This window comes from Maniola hyperantus, chromosome 9 (genome assembly GCF_902806685.2).
Source record: "Maniola hyperantus chromosome 9, iAphHyp1.2, whole genome shotgun sequence".
Lineage (NCBI taxonomy): Eukaryota > Metazoa > Arthropoda > Insecta > Lepidoptera > Nymphalidae > Maniola > Maniola hyperantus.
The window spans coordinates 8122050-8137713 of NC_048544.1; the positions used below are offsets into that span (position 1 = coordinate 8122050).

At 38.5% G+C, this 15664-nt stretch overlaps 2 protein-coding genes across 9 annotated transcripts; both read left to right on the top strand.

Moving 5' to 3' along the window:
- Positions 1 to 1829: 1829 nt before the first annotated feature.
- On the top strand, positions 1830 to 8758 carry LOC117985082 (phosphatidylethanolamine-binding protein homolog F40A3.3-like). Of its 7 annotated transcripts, none has more exons than XM_069500803.1 (6): positions 1932 to 2090; positions 3775 to 3963; positions 4801 to 4915; positions 6260 to 6383; positions 7153 to 7366; positions 8174 to 8758. In XM_069500803.1, exons 3-6 carry the CDS (start codon positions 4805 to 4807, stop codon positions 8310 to 8312), a joined length of 588 nt encoding a protein of 195 aa, XP_069356904.1. In that variant the 5' UTR covers positions 1932 to 2090; positions 3775 to 3963; positions 4801 to 4804; the 3' UTR covers positions 8313 to 8758. The 7 variants fall into 7 exon arrangements, with proteins under 7 accessions (XP_069356908.1, XP_034827652.1, XP_069356904.1 ...); XM_069500805.1 differs by having other exon boundaries at positions 4819 to 4915; XM_069500807.1 differs by lacking the exons at positions 1932 to 2090; positions 3775 to 3963 and adding an exon at positions 1830 to 1844 and having other exon boundaries at positions 4819 to 4915.
- Positions 8759 to 10523: 1765 nt separating this feature from the next.
- Positions 10524 to 14891, top strand: LOC117985083 (phosphatidylethanolamine-binding protein homolog F40A3.3-like). 2 transcript variants are annotated; one of them, XM_069500811.1, is made up of 5 exons: positions 10524 to 10633; positions 11617 to 11709; positions 12386 to 12509; positions 13042 to 13255; positions 13809 to 14891. In XM_069500811.1, exons 2-5 carry the CDS (start codon positions 11629 to 11631, stop codon positions 13945 to 13947), a joined length of 558 nt encoding a protein of 185 aa, XP_069356912.1. In that variant the 5' UTR covers positions 10524 to 10633; positions 11617 to 11628; the 3' UTR covers positions 13948 to 14891. The 2 variants fall into 2 exon arrangements, with proteins under 2 accessions (XP_069356912.1, XP_034827653.1); XM_034971762.2 differs by having other exon boundaries at positions 10590 to 10629.
- The last annotated feature ends 773 nt before the right edge of the window (positions 14892 to 15664 follow it).

The following is a 15664-nucleotide window of genomic DNA, read 5'->3' on the forward strand; positions in this document are numbered from 1 at the left end:
TAGAAATGCGTGGATCAGGGCCATAAAACGAAAAAACTGGGAGCCAAAGAAATATTCTCGCCAATGTTCAAAATATTTCGAAAATCCAGTTAACTATATATTTGGTTTAAAATAAAGAAATTGGAATTAGATGCAGTACCAGTACATTTGAAGGATATCCTAAATAATTAGGTACTATCAACCAGTATGTACTAAGCACTTTCAAATTGTATGTAGGTAGCCGGTAGGTGTCTACTACTAGGTAAGTAGCACATTGCAATTTTCTTGATTTGACCATAGTTAAACAAAAAGAACCCAACTATTAATTTTCAGTTTTGAGGAAGTAAATTATTTCTTATGTTTTACAGCTTTTTTTTAATTTTAGTTAAAAATGCAAAAATCCCTATGACGATCATAAGGATTTATGCATTTTTAAAAGCATGACAAACAAAATTTCAGGTTGTAAAGAAACTAAAACCACGTTAAGAGCTGGCTAATAGTGAAACCAAAACAAGTCGAACTTTATCTACCTTAGAAGCCTTGGGTCTGCTGATTGTGAATAGATACTAGGCTACCCAGGCTGGCTGCCAGGTAGGTATAAACTTTGTAACAACTAATCACTAATCCAACTCATCAGTGTCATGTTGCAAGATTAGGTAAGTAGTTAGGTAAAGAATGTTATTGAGGATAATTTTTTATTCAATTATAAACTTTTAGAAGTTCTTACTTTTGAATCGTCAAATGCATCTTTTTTTGGTCAGTAATAAGGAAAATAGAACTTACCAGGGCCACTGTAGTTCATCGTGTCTTATAGCTTTTTAATTTTATTACCTACTTGTTTTTTTAACAGATTGTAAAGAGAGCCGCAGGGAGTCGGATGGTGTTGGTGCTAGACCGTGGCCTGTTGAAATCCTATCCTAGAGAGTATCGAGCAGCTATAATATGCCAGCTGATCTCAACTTAGATCTGATTTATTTCACGTATAAAGACGATCCTAAAACAAGTCACATTTCTTATCTACCTACATTTAAAGCGGTGAGAAGTAGAACCAACAAACTGTTTGCCTATCTTCTTTTTACTCAATAAATTGATTTGAATTAATTAAAATGTGTTTCCTTTTATACTAAGAACTAGCTGATGCCCGCGACTTCGTCCGCGAGGATTAGTACCTTTCCTTTGTTACTTCTCCGTCCTTTCAAATATATCTATGCCAAAAATCAAGTCGATTGGTTGTTTAGTTAGGGCGTGAAGGAAGGACAAACGCACTTTCGCATTTATAAATAAAAAATATTCGAAGAGATTCACTGTTTTTAATGAAAGTATTCCGTCATCTGAACATAGAGAATTAATTTAGCTGTAATATCGATATCCTTAAAAAATTCGTTGTCCCAACCGTAGATGGGTGCACACAGTGACAAGATGACGCACGCACACATAAATGAATTGACACGCATTTGGAGCTTAGTATCTATCATAGTAGGTAATCATTAATCTAAGAGTTATACTCTGTTTTGTCTTTCTCTGTCATCAGTAATTTGACATTTGAAGGAAAAAGACAAAACAGAGTATAACTATTCCACCGCTATTCCAGGTTTATTTGTTAGAGGGTAAGTAAATAAGATTCACATTTCACTAAATTATTATTTTTGCAATATATATATATCAGTCAATAGGTACTCAATTCTATAGAGGTTCAATTCCTAGGTTCAATTCGTAGTATCCCTATTCATCTGTGTTCAATTTACACCACCGACCAGAAATAAAAGCATCTTCTGTCAGTGTCAAATGGTGTCAAAGACACATCACACATTTTATGCTCTTGGATGAGCATCCAAGGGCAGGAGGAGGAATAGTGTGTTATATAGGTAGGTACTCTTTGCAACTCTTAAAACCGGCGTCCAAAGAGTATAATAATCAATCACCGGCGTCCAAAGAGTATAATAATCAATCACCGGCGTCGATTTGTCAATTTATTGTCATTTGGATGGTATTTTTTTTTATTATATCGAATCTAAAAATGAAATGATACAATAAGAACATTAAAATTATCTTAATTTAGTATTGCGTATCCGGTCCGATTAGAGTTCTAGTTTTGAGTAGCTAAACGTAAGGTAAGCTAGTTTTTAGAAGTCTCATTTTATTATTATTTTTGTAACATAACCTAAAAATGACAAACCTGACCTATGAAATGTAGATTTCAAGTTTCAACAATAGCCAACACGTTACGTAATGGTAATAATCATTACAGCACTATAGCACAGAAGATATAATAGACTCGACTCGATATAATAGACTATAGGCTCGATGATTCCAGATGTTTCTAAATAATATTTGATTCTCGCTCTGGTAGGTACATTTCTCACATATTTTAGGGCTTTGTGTAGCTTTTCCATTGTACCTATTTGCGCTTTATCAATTATCATGATATTCAGACATACCTAATACTGAGAAGGGGGTTGCTATAGAAAGAGTGAGCATTAATTTAATTTATAAGGGTTGATGAAGGAAGGAAGTAAGGAGTAGTTCTGAAACCCTAGTTTAAATAAAATGCATGTATTTAAACGAGCGAAAATAAATTCAAATTTTAGATTTCAAGAAAACTGATTTTAAAATACTGAAATGTGGGAAAACTTGAGGGCAAATATAAATACTGAAAACCGTGATTTGAGAATACAATATATACAAATTTACTAATGAGACTGATCAATTTTTTAATTATTATGCGAACAAAAATCTATTTGTACGACAATTGCTAGAAGTGCTACAAGCACACATTAGATCAGCGATTCCCAATTGGTGGTCCGCGGAACTCTGGGGTTCCGTGGAAGGGTCACAGGGGTTCCACGGTCTGTCCGAAAGTTACCTAAATAAAACTTTTGTGGAAAAGACTCCTAAACCTTCAGGCCTACACGGCAGTCTAAGATGGAAACTACCCGGTAGGTATACTCCTAATCGGTTTCTACACGGCATCTTACCGGGATCGCTCAATCGCTTGGGCTTACGTCTTTACCGGTAGAGTGGTAACTAGCCAGCTAGGGTTCCGCCAAAAAAAGTATGATCAATTAGGGTTCCATGGTCAAATAAAATTGGGAACCTCTGCATTAGATACAAAACTTTGCAATATTTTTTTTCAAGAGTCATCATCATTATCAACCCATCGCCGGCTCACTACCGAGCATGAGTCTCCTCTCAGAGTGAGAAACGTTTTGGCCATAGTCTACCACGCTGGCCATGTGCATCCGCAGTGCTACGAGTATCTATCCGCACTTGGTAGACTTCACACACCTTTGAGAACATTATGGAGAACTCTAAGGCATGCAGGTTTCCTGACAATGTTTCCTTCACCGTTAAAGCGAGTGATATTTAATTAATTAAAATGCACCTAACTCTGAAAAGTTAGAGGTGCGTGCGCGGGATCGCACCCCAACCTCCAATTAGAAGGCGGATGGCATAACCACTAGGCTATCACAGCTTCATTTCAAGAGTACCTACTACATTATAACTGAAACAATAATGTTTCAAAAACCATGTTGGGCAATGAACCAAGGATTCACAAAAACAACTGAAACAAAGCTAATGCTAACTAAGGCACGGCTAATTAAGCCTATTTGCGAATTAATAGGTAGTTTATGAAACAGTTGTATAATGGGTGGTACATAAGTGGCGTTTAAAAAACGAGCCGCATCAGGCAAGTTTTTTGATAGTATGACACAAGTGTTTTAATACTTAATCATGTACAGTACTCATATGAGTAAGACTATCGAAACAGACGCGTTAAGACCGCTGTTATCTCAGGAGCACATGTTTCGAGCACAACCGCAGGTATATAGCCGGACACAGTAGTTTTATTATCGTCGCGAAAGAAATTAAGTGCGCACAGTGCAGCGCTCAGGGTGAAGCGTATGTCACGCGGCAATCTTTGACACCGCGGATGGCGGTAGGCGGTGTTCTTCCCCGTCAAGCATCTAGTTGGCAGTAAAGAGCGTGAGTGTATGTGTGTGCGTGTGTGTATTTTATTGTATTATGGTTGTCACTGACTTACGTTATACCTACCTACTGCTTAAATACTAACTGCACGCTTAAATCTATTGTGACTTTAAATAGGCTATTTAGAAATGCTTATCAACAGCAAGTTTTTAGTTTTCATTTTGCTGTAGGCATCATGTCACTTTACATAATTATATTGTGAGCTTCAATTGTGTTATGCCATACTCATATTCTACTAAAGCCTTCAATGAAAAGAAATCTATATCAATGAGTAAAGCTGCTGAAGGGCAGACCCTTCAGCAGCTTTACTCATTGATATAGACTGCTAACTCGAAAACGATACACTTTCGCATAAGCACTTTAGGGGTCGTTTGATAGCTAATGTCCTGTACTATAACCCCTTAACGGGATCGTGTCCTCTTTTCCTGTAACCCTGTATAATATTATATCTTATTAACATAGATGTGACATATTTCTAGTGTACCTATTTAATACGTTTAAAAATAGATACGAATTACGATTTGCATGTTTATCTCAACTCAAATCGAGATTCCCTTTCAATGATAAAAATAGTATTGATTTCATTTTAACTGTATGATTGTACGCGTCGACTTCGTTAACAATAGTGTAGGGGATGCAATTATTCAACAAAGCTAAATCTCTGCTTGTTACAATAATTCTGTTTTCATTCGCCAACTGGCCGTTCTCCACGTAAACCGCCTTAGTTTTTCTTTAACTTATTTTATATTAATACCTAGCATATTTAAAATTATTTAGATGATAAAAAATGAGGCACATTTTTACATTTGAAATTGTTTTGTTACTCTCCCACAGCACTATGGTCAATTTTAGGGTGCTTGCTCGAGCCATGTCGTCGGTTGCGAAATCCTTCGAAGCCAACGGCGTGGTACCCGATGTCGTCTCGAAGGCGCCGCAGGCTTCGGTCACGGTGAGATGAACATCTTTTTATCTTAAAGTCTATTAAAAATAACAAATTTTTACTGTACATAAAGTGGGCTAGATATTATAAAAGAGTATCATCCATACTAATATTATAAATGCGAAAGTATGTCTGTCTGTCTGTCTGCTAGCTTTTCATGGCCCAACAGTTCAATAGATATTGATGAAATTTGGTACAGAGGTAGCTTACATCCAGGGGAAGGACAAGTTTAATTGAATAAAAAATATTTTTATTTATTTATTTATAACTCTGTATTAAATTTCATCAAAATCGGTTGAACTATTGGGCACTGGGCAGTGAAAAGCTAGCAACAGACAGACACACTTTCGCATTTATAATACATATAAGTATGGATTGTTAATGTTATCTTTTTATTATTTAAAGCTTTTAATTAGTTTTAAAAAATACAGAACCCAGAAATGAAAAATTAGCATTATCATGCATCTTAATATCCATCCTGTATTAATTAATGTTTTTTTGTAATGTACACCAATTCAAGCAAACACATATTCATTTATTCTCTTCCTCTATTATTTACTTGTGTTACTTCATAATAGAAACCAGCAGTCTGTAGAACATTTTTATCCTATTATGTACAATGTCATGCTCATTAATTGAAAAATGACGACCGTGAAGTACTTTGCAGTAGGTACTTACCTTCCTCAATTATTATTAGGTACAGTAATCGCAAAACAGATAGTCTTAGTTGGACATAGCGATCTGCGCAGATACTGCCAAGGACAAGCCCCGCTGACCTCTGTTTTTGTACACTGCGCAGTCATACTCGTCTCGTCTTCAGATTGGACTATTTGTTTCCTCAGGTCACTGTCAAAATAAGGTGTAATAAAACTTCGTGAACAATGCGCAGAATAGACAAATTTTACGCACTCATTTCTTTTTGTTTTAGGCAGGATATTGAAGGATTTTTTGGGTCTTACTTTTTCGGTCATATCCTCTGAAACTGTCACATACACGCTGGAAATGGTGTGCCATACAAAATGACAGTATTTTTGAAGCACCTACCGAGTGTACCGGGAATCAAAAGTGATACCGTGTCAATTAAAGATCTCTGTGTTAACACTATGCTAACAGATCATTTAGTTGAGTAAGCTCACATGACACTCACTGCTGCTATCAATGCCAAAATGGCGAAAATCAAGTTGCTTCAAGCTCGGCAACAGCCGGTCCATTGTACTTGTATATTGGTAGCGGTCAGTGGTCATATCACATTAGAAAATCGCATATAAACTTTCCAAACGGTAACAAAAAATTTTGTTCACAATAGGTCCTATATTTTAAAAACAGAATTGTGACAATTCCAATTTTTTACAGGTGAAATTTAAGAGCGGCGCCGAAGTCAATAACGGAAATGTGCTTACGCCAACCCAAGTTAAGGATGTCCCAAGAGTTAGCTGGGTTGCAGATCCCAATACCTTTTACACATTGGCGATGACTGGTAAGCTCATCTATAACTACTCAAAGTCCACTAAGCGATAACAGTCTAGTGGTTTAGACGTCGGCCTCTTCGGAAGGTCGCGGGGGTTCAATCCCGGGCACGCAGCTCCTCACTTTTCGTAGGTAGGTAGGTAGATAATAATATGTGTGTCTAAGCAATTAAATATCACTTGCTTTAAACGGCGAATAAAAACATCGTGGGCTAACCTGTATGCTTGAGAGTTCTCCATGTTCTCAATAGTCGACCGGTAATAGGTTGATGATGATGATCATGATGAATAGGTAGTTATTCGAAAGTAAGAATACAATTATTATTATTTTTTTTTAAAGAATATTAGCCATGTTAAATGACTAATACTCCCCTTTCCTCTCCAATTAAGCGTCAAGCTTGTGCTAGGAGTAGGTACGACAATAGTGCAACGGGCGGGGTTTGAACCGTCGACCTTTCGGTTTTCAGTCCACTCCTACACCGGTTGAGCTATTGAGGCTCTGAGTTGCCACTAATAGTAGGTAAGCATAACCGAGATTTTGTAATTAAGATTGACGATTTTGCAAAAGGCTAAAATTTGGATCTTACTTATTATTTGATACAGATTTCCTCTAAAGGCAAAGTATGGCACTAGTTATGACTTAAAATATAGATACGCAAGAATCGCCATGTTGAAATTCTTTGAATGTTTCGTCTCCACCGTACTGGACAATTGGACATGCCTTTTAACCAACTTCCAAAAAGGAGGAGCTTCTCAATTTGGCTAGTGTTCTTTTTATAGACCCGGATGCGCCATCCCGTAAGGAGCCAACCTTCCGGGAGTGGCACCACTGGCTGGTCTGCAACATACTTGGAAATGAAGTAGAGGTGGGCGACACGCTGTCCGCCTACATCGGCTCCGGCCCGCCGCCCGGCACCGGCCTGCACCGCTACGTGTACCTGGTCTACAAGCAGCCCGGGAAGATTGACTTCGATGAGCCACGTCTCCCTAACAAGTATGTATTGTAACTGTGGGCGACATGCTCTCCGCCAATATCAAGTATATATTTTAGCTGAGCCGCGAGTGGCACATGTATGCACAGTAGAAAGGGGTCAGCAATAAGTATACGACGAAGAGACGGCTCACTTAATATATTCAACTATGTACAACCCGCATAGGTATATGGAGAGAGTCAGACAAATTCTAAACAAGTGGCTTAATGTTTAATAATATTATGTACATATATGTATATCCTCATTAGGTAAAAAAAACCCTCTCTCTCTCTTAGTCAAATAATTCTAAAACTCTTTACTTTTGAACGTTTCAATTTCCCAGTATAAATGACAGTCTGTGTCTTGCAAGCTAATATCTCTGTACAGTACCCGACAAGAAACGATCTTATACGATATCGACTTTTAGAAAGAGATAGCGGTTTCGTAGAGCGTTGGTCTCTGTCATTCAGACCGACAAAACGTCACATAGGTTTGAGTGACAGCGACAACGCTTTACAAAGCTGAAATCTCAATCTAAAGGTTGATATACAAAATATTTCTTGCCGGCTACTGTACCTGTTCAATTTATACGATTTTCTCGTTATATTATATCTGTAAGTCCAGCTCACAGATAGTCTCTGGCTTACCAATCGGTTTTGCGCCTTTTCACATTGGTTAAATCAAACAAATATTATAATCGGTAAAAGGGATAGGCAATGGAAACGGTAACACAAAGACAGACAACCACACTGTCACATAATATTGTTATGGATAGCATGAACTATGGATACTCGCTAAAGTATTTTATATACCGATATTAATTCTTTCAGCTCTGGCGACAAGCGCGGAGGATTCTCCATTGTGAAGTTCGCCAAGAAGTACAACCTGGGTGATCCCATCGCCGGAAACTTCTACCAGGCTGAGTACGATGACTACGTGCCCATCCTCTACAAGCAGCTTGGAGCTTAAACATATGATACAGTTAAATATACGCTGGCGATAATATTCTCATATATATATAATTCGTGTTTCCAACCAAAATATGTTCAAGGCAAGAGTGAATAGGCATCTTCTAGGCAAGCGCGCTCCAACCTAGACCTCGGCATTGTTTTTTAATAAGCAACAATAAAAGTTTGCAATAAAAATAAACTCGCCACATCGGCCGTTTGGATTCAAATTTAATAATTGCGGTGACAAATTGTTGATTTTTCGGGAAAAAAGTATCCGGGTCTTCAATTATATCCATGCAAAAAAATCGCGTCACGTTGCTGTGTTGCGGTGTAATTTAAGGACAAATCAATAAACAAACACATTTATTATAATATGATATATTAGTGGTTTAAGAAATGTTATTGAAAACTTGTTACTGGTATTAACGGTATCTACGGTGAATAAAATTACATTTAAAAATCTAAGATTTTAATTTTAAGTGATCCCATACAAATAAAAGCTTTATTTGAGAAAATAATCGCATGAGTTGTGTGACTTCGACCACAGGAAGACAGGAGACTGAGGACAAAAAGTGATATACTCTATCCGCGGAAAGAACTTAATACCTATGGCACTCACTCTGTTACGTAATCCCATACAAATAATAAAGCCAAAAATCTCAGTAAGTGTCACCCATTTTGAGTTGCCAACCAATCAAACATGTTTTCAAAAACATTCGAAATCCAATTAGAAAACGGTTTCGGTAAGGATAAGGACAACGTAACAGAGAGAGAGCGCTATACAGCTCGTACAAAATGACTCCTTACGCGCCATTTTAACTATTGGTCAACTGTAATGTCAAAAGTACGGGTTCACCTTTAAAATAAGGACTTAAATTGCACTTTTCATTAAAATGGCGCGTGAGGAGTTAAATTTTACGCGTTATACTAATTTTTTTCCGTGGATATAGGGTTTTAGTTCAAGAAACACCAACAGCTTTTCACTTAGCTGGAGGGAAAAGGGGAATATTAGCTATGCCTGATAATATTTTTAAACTACTTAACCCGCACCGGTTTACCACGGCGCGGCGGGCCTACCCCAAAGAGATCGCACCCAATGAACCCCGAATATAGGGCATAACATGCTTCTGGAGGATCTCATTTATGTAACGAATGGCTTTTGGTCCATTGTCGACGACCACTAACCCCATACGAACACTTGCGGGATGATTCACTTACTCAGTGTCTAACGCTGAATGATAGCCACTGAGCTCATTTGACATTGGTTAGTCGTACTTTCCTGCTTCATTGAGCGATATTATTCAGTGTTAGACACTGTTAACGAATCGGTAGGCTGATCTTCACTCAAACCATTAAGAAAACGCCGTGAAAACTGAAAAATCATTGATTGTGTAAGTACCTAATGATAATTGGTTATTGGTACCTCCTAATTAGAGGTCGGGGGTTCTATCCCGGGCATGCACCTTTAACTTTTGGGAGTTATGTGCGTTTTAAGTAATTAAATAGGAGGAAATATTGTACATCTAGGATGAGATTTTGGACTTTGTAGAGCGCTATCTCTGTCACTCATACCTATGTGACGTTTTGTCGATGTCAACGACAGAGAAAACGCTCTACGAAACCGCTATCTCTTTCTAAAAATAATTGGGTAGTTGGGTGCCAGGTACCAGTCATCACATCACTCTCCTCATCAATCTAGAACATTGTTCATCCTATTAGTAAGCCTCGCTTGTCCGTCTGTCTGTTTGTGTTTGGACTGTATCTCATGAATCGTAATATGTAGAGAGCTGAAAGTTTCACAGAGTATGTATTTCTATTGCTGGTATAACAACAAATAGATACATCTATTTATTTAAATATATTTCAAAATGGCGCCATATACCTAATTTAAAACAGTACATAATCCTGCACGATGGTACGGAACCCCTTAGTGTCCATCGTGTGAGCCGTCGACTCACAATGTTTGACACGTCTATATAATGTTACCCGTGACTAGGTATGATACGAATTGGAGAGGGAACGCCCCGTGCTAACCCAAAGCGGGCGGGCGCGGGTGACGTGCGGGTGTGCGTGTACGGGGGTGTCCCCCCGCCTCACCACAATTGCCATCTCGACCTTTACGTAACGATTTATTACAATGAAACAACAAATTTAGTTGACCTTGAGCTCTATCTGGCCCTATGCGATGATTATGAAGTTGACACTGGCCTCCAGTTTACAGTATAGATACGCTACTGATAACTGATTATTTATTATTTATCTTCATTTAGTTGTATCGCGTATTAAAGTTATACACGTTGCAATAAGAGTTCTAGTTTTCAGTAGCGAAACGTGAGGTAGGTAAGTACTTTTTCTAACATTATTTTTGTAACAGAACTTAATAATAGCAAACCTGACCTATGAATTTGGTTTTAGGTGTAGATTTCAATAACATTCAACATGTTACGTAGGTACCTAATGGTAAATATTCTTGTCATATCATTATTACAGCACTATAGTAGCATAAAATATTTCCATAGCACTATTCGATAAGACTAGTGAAAAATGCTCATATCCCTGCATCAACTAAAAAAAAGCTGATCTTTAAACGGCGGAACAGATCATAGCTAAGACCACTTGATCAAGTCGCCTCTCAAACTCGGTTCATTCGTTTAGAAGCTACGGTACCACATATATACACACGTCAAACTTATAACACGTCCCCTTCTTCTTGGGTTGCGGGTTAAAAATAGTTCGGAGGAAAGTAGGAAATATTGTGCATCGACCTTTAGAAAGAGATTTTGGCTTCGTAGAGCGTTGTCTCTGTCAGTGTGACGTTTTGTCGGTCTCAAGGACAGTGACAACGCTCTACGAAACTGCTTATCTCTTTCTAAAGGTCGATGTACATGCAATATTTCCTGTCGGGTACTACATATATATCTTATGCACCTATTTTTCATCGAAGCATTAATACGAGTGTCTAGGTATTCCTCTGTACAACTAAAGAATCACATTTTTGTCTATTTTCAGCATTTAAGGTGTTTTCAAATTGTAAGATTTGCGGCTTAGCCTAAAAGAAGAGTTATGTGTTTGATCTGTATGTATGTATGTATGTCCGCTCGTAATTACTCAACGGCTTAACCGATTTTGATAAAATAATAATTAATAAGATTTTGATAATGATACGTCATTAGATTCGTCTTGCTTGCGAGTATCACTGGGTACACACAATTCTTTATTAAAAAATTAATGAGAAGACCGAAAAAGAGTGCAAACCGCTGATGGAGTTAATTGTTTTTTTTTTAAATATTTGTGGTAATAAATTGAAATTAATTGAATTTTAGGGAGCTTGAGCTATGTCGTCGGTTGCGAGATCCTTCGAAGCGAACGGCGTGGTTCCCGATGTCGTCTCGAAGGCGCCACAGGCTGCGGTCGAGGTGAGATGAATATCTCATATATTATAATATATATTTTTAATATATATTTAAGTTTTTAACTTTTTAACTTAACAATTTCTTGTTGATCTGTTTATATTCTATTCGGCACAAATTTTTCAATCGATCTTAAACTGACTTTCCGATAAGCTAGAGGCTCGACATTTTAAACCTGGATGACACTGCAATAACTACCTTTCTTGTTTGTCTGTTTGTTAGTTTTTCTTGTCGTTCTGTGAGTCGAAAAAAGTTTATTTTAAAAACGTGGTATTTAAAAAATAAGTTTATTTATCTAAGCGTATGACGCGAAGTCTTAACTTCGCGTCTACGGTGAAAAAAAATTAAAATAACTCAATTTTAATTTTTCTCAATTTGTAACCCATTTCTTTTCGTATTCTAGGCAAGATATCGTAGGTTTTTTTGGGTTGTACCTACTTATAGTACTCGACAGGTCGAGATGACAATCGGGGTGGGGACGTCCCGCACCAGCAGCTTACCCGGTGCGGGATAGCGTGGGTGATGTGCGAGGCGTTTCCCCGCCTCATACCCTGATTGTAATCTTGACCTGTCGCATACTATACTTTTTCGGTCATATCACTCATACTACAGTGTTTCCAAACGGTAAATCCTGTAGTCCTGAGGCGTGCCGTATCGAGCCGAAACGCGTTGATTGTTGCAGGTGAAATATAAGAGCGGCGTCGAAGTCAATAACGGAAACGTACTTACGCCAACCCAAGTGAAGGATGTGCCAAAAGTTAGCTGGCTCGCTGACCCCAATTCCTTTTACACATTGGTGATGACTGGTAAGCTAATTTATAACTACGTACCTACTTCAAAACAAGCCCATAAAATACAAAGCCATTAAAGCATAACACATACCTAGTTATTTGAAAGTAGGTAAACAATTGCTAGGTTCTATAAATGTACAGTAGTCGACAAGAAATATTGTACATCGATCTTTAGAAAGACATTCCGGCTTCGTAGTGCGTTGTCTCTGTCACTCATATCTATGTGACGTTTTGTTGACCTCAACAACATAGACAACGCTCTACGCTCTATCTGTTTCTAAAGGTCGATGAACAATATTTCTTGCCGGCTACTGTAGTTCTATTTCCAATACATTATAGATTTCCAAAACTTTGTAGTGGAGAAGACACTTTCTCTCCATAGAAAAAGTATGACGCTAGTTTACCTAATAATTATACACAAGAGACCGCCACGTTGTAATTCTTTGAGGAATACCGTGTCGTCTTCAACACTGAATGTCTCTAAATAACCTTTATTTTTAACCGATTTCCAAAATGGAGGAGGTTTTATTTAGGCGCCTCTTTATAGACCCGGATGCGCCATCCCGCAAGGAGCCAACCTACCGCGAGTCCCACCATTGGCTGGTCTGCAACATCCTCGGGAACGACGTAGAGGTGGGCGAGACGCTCACCGCTTACATCGGCTCCGGCCCGCCGCCCGGTACGGGCCTGCACCGCTACGTGTACCTGGTCTACAAGCAGCCCGGGAAGATTGACTTCGACGAGCCACGCCTCCCCAACAAGTACCTATAATATAGTATAGCTGAGCCTAGAGTTGTAGAAAGGGGTCACGACTCCCAACCCGCAGCAATGAGTTATAATGACAGAGGGCTCACGAAATCACTACTCCTATTATAAATGTGAAAGTGTGTTTGTTTGTTCGTTTGTCCTTCAATCACGTCGCAACGGATCGACGTGATTTTTTGCATGGGTATAATTTAAAACCTGGAAAGGGACATAGGCTAGTCACTCTCCAGGTCTTTATCTATACCCATGCAAAAAATCACGTCAATCCGTAGCACCGTTGTGACGTGATTGAAGGACAAACCAACAAACAAACACACTTTCGCATTTAGTATAATACGGGTACTGATATATAAGAAAAAGCTGACTGATTGACTGACTGACTGAGTGATCTAATCCACTGAGAAAAAAAAATCGAAATTCCACCCCTGAGTGGGTTGAATTGGGGTTCGAAAATGTAGTCCAAGCGGACGAAGTCGCGAGCATAAGTTAAGTAGAAATAAATTGATTTCATTTCATTGTATTTTAATATGCCAATTTTAATTCTTTCAGCTCCGCTGACAAGCGCGGAGGGTTTTCCATTGCAAAGTTCGCCAAGAAGTACAACCTGGGTGATCCCGTCGCCGGGAACTTCTACCAGGCTGAGTACGATGACTACGTGCCCATCCTCTACAAGCAAGTCGGACTCTAAGCATTATTATGCAGTTAAATGTTAACAGGCAATCATATTCTTAATACGCTTCTTGCTTACTTTAAAGAAGAGTGAATGGGCATCTTCTAGGCAAGCGCGCTCCAACTGGCTCCAACCTAGACCGCATAATTGGGTATTTGACTCCAATTTTTTTATTACTTTATTATAAACTAGGATAAAAATAATGACGTAAACTGAAAAAACTAATTAAATCGATCAAATAACAAAAAAGTTAAAAGCATTTAAATATTTCTGATTAGACAGAGATAGCGATATAGAATTTTGACACCTTACTAATGCCATAGTAGCTTCGTGCGGTTTCATACAAATTTTCGTTTTGCGAGAAAGGGATAGAAGACCCTCCCACTCGAAAATTAAAATGCCTGTAACTTTGTAAATCTATGTTGGATTTTAATATTTTTTTTAGCGTATATTTTAATATATTTTTATCCTTGTTTATAATAAAGTAATAATATTTGTCAAATTCAAAAGTAGGAAAATACCCAATTGTTTTTTTATCAAGCAACAATAAAAGCTTGCATTGTAAAGCCGATGCCTGCGACTTCGTTCCCGTGGATTTCGGAATTTAAAAAGCTGATGTTCCAGGATAGAAAGTAGCTGTCACTTTCAAGATCTTTAACCCTATCCATGCGTAATCACAATAAACAAACACTTTCGCATTTATTATAACATGGGTTCTTAAATCCCTATTTAAGAAATGTTAAAAACTTATTACGGTACATCGAAGTTTAGAAAGAGATAGCGGTTTTGTAGAGCATTGTCTCTGTCATGGTGACCGACAAAAAGTCACATAGGTATGAGTGACAGAGACAACGCTCTACAAAGCTGAAATCTTATTTTAAAGGTCGATGTACATTATTTTCTGCCGTGTACTGTAGGTACTGGTATTAGGTATAGGTACTTAAGATGAATAAAATTACTTAGAAAAACTCGTTATTTTAATTTGAAGGTTTCCCACGCTAACAAAAGCTTCATTTGAGGAAATATCCTTGAGTACACTGAACTACTAGTTGGATGATTCTGATGTGGACCAGGGATGAAACGATGTATTGGGGACAAAAAAGGGGTAGGGTCAAGGAGCGGGCAGCGCTACGCAACCTCTCCGCTGCTGGTTTGGACGACCAGTGACCACTACTCGCATTGCAGACCTTGCGCACGTGCCTGCGACTTGATGGCTCGTTTCAGTTCGGCCTTTGTGCCTTCGGCCGTCCTTTTTTTTCAACCTGGTCTGCCGTCGGATAAAACGCCAGGACCTGCAGGGTGATTCGCTAACTCCAGTGTCCAACACTGAATGATAGCCACCGAGCACATTTGACATTTATTATTAATCCATTGAAGGTATTCTACGTAAAATTATTTTAACGTCATTCAATGAAGCAGCAATGTACAGCCAACTAATGTCAAATGTGCTTGGTGGCTATCATTCATCGTTAGACACTGAGTTAGCGCATCACCCCGCTGGTGGGATTGCTGGTGGGATGTGGACAGGCTCCAAGTTCTTCGGCAGCCGCAAAATCGATGAATAAGACTTTGCAGGTGCTGACGATGGGGCATATGAAGACATCGCTGAAGACCGTTGACAAGAGGGACGGACGAACAGCGGTGGTTTAGTAATAAGGTCCCGTTGGCACCCTTTGGGTACGGAACCCTCAAGAGTCCGTATCCATATTCCATACTTTAACATCCTTACCTACTA